Source organism: Octodon degus, unplaced genomic scaffold, assembly GCF_000260255.1.
Source record: "Octodon degus isolate 3935 unplaced genomic scaffold, OctDeg1.0 scaffold00025, whole genome shotgun sequence".
In the NCBI taxonomy this organism is placed as follows: domain Eukaryota; kingdom Metazoa; phylum Chordata; class Mammalia; order Rodentia; family Octodontidae; genus Octodon; species Octodon degus.
This window is the reverse complement of record NW_004524601.1, coordinates 10741148-10742052: the sequence shown is the minus strand read 5'-3', so window position 1 is coordinate 10742052 and position 905 is coordinate 10741148. Positions and strand designations below refer to the sequence as shown.

Below are 905 nucleotides of genomic sequence, written 5' to 3'. Positions count from 1 at the left end.
TTTTATTCCAGCATTTTACTGTGAATTCATGTGTTCACAAAAATCCTAAAATAGCCAATAAAATTGATGATCCTTTATCTGAACTGATAGAACCACAGGTCTTTTATATATTATTTTTTTCTTAATGTTGGAGTATGTGTGTCACCTTTATTGGTTGAACATCAGTAGGCTGAAAACCTGAAACCCACATTACTCCAAAATCTGGAACTTTTTGAAAATCTTGGTGCTGAGAAAGTTTCAGATTTCAGTTTTTTCAGAGGATGAATGTTGAACCTTGTTATGGTTTGTGTCAGGTGTCCCCCCGAAAGCCTCCTGCAGCTTGGGGTGGCTTCTGGAGTTTGTGATTGATTACTGTGGGTGCGGTTGCTGCACCTGCCAGGGGCAGGTAATTTGCATTCCGAGCACAGTGGGAAGAGAAGCCAGCTGCCTGAGCTGCTGCTACCCCTCCCTTGCTCTCTTGCCCTTTGCCACCACCATGAAAGGTTGCCCACTGCCGTGTGCTGCTCTGCCTTGGAGCCGGCTGAGTGTGGACTGAAACCTCCAGTAACTGTGAGCTAAATAAACCTCTCCTTCCTTTATTTCGAGTGTCGGGTATTTGTCCCAGCAACGAGAGAAGAGTAGCTAAGACAAACCTCCATAAACTCCGCCTCTTTAAAGCTTATAATGAATTAATGAACAGAAAATGCTTTTAGTATACGCACGTACTCATTTCATGTTTAATGGATTCTGGTTTTGATCAGTTTTGTATTGTTTTTACACTTTCAGCTGTATTCTTGCTCCTTTGATGGCACAATTAAATTGTGGGACTACCTAGATGGCATTTTGATAAAGGTATGTGGCTTGACCTTAAGTTTTTCTTGTGTGAAAAAGTATGACAACATAATGACAGACGTTGTCTTCTCTAA

At 41.4% G+C, this 905-nt stretch overlaps 1 protein-coding gene across 2 annotated transcripts in view; it reads left to right on the top strand.

Annotated features, from left to right (window-relative positions):
- Positions 1-905, top strand: part of Wdr75 (WD repeat domain 75) — a 42040-nt gene that overhangs the window by 3510 nt on the left and 37625 nt on the right. For both annotated transcript variants that reach the window (XM_023712381.1, XM_023712380.1), the window contains exon 3: positions 766-831. In XM_023712381.1, coding sequence (XP_023568149.1) covers positions 766-831 — 66 coding nt within the window. The remainder of the gene's footprint in view (positions 1-765; positions 832-905) is intronic.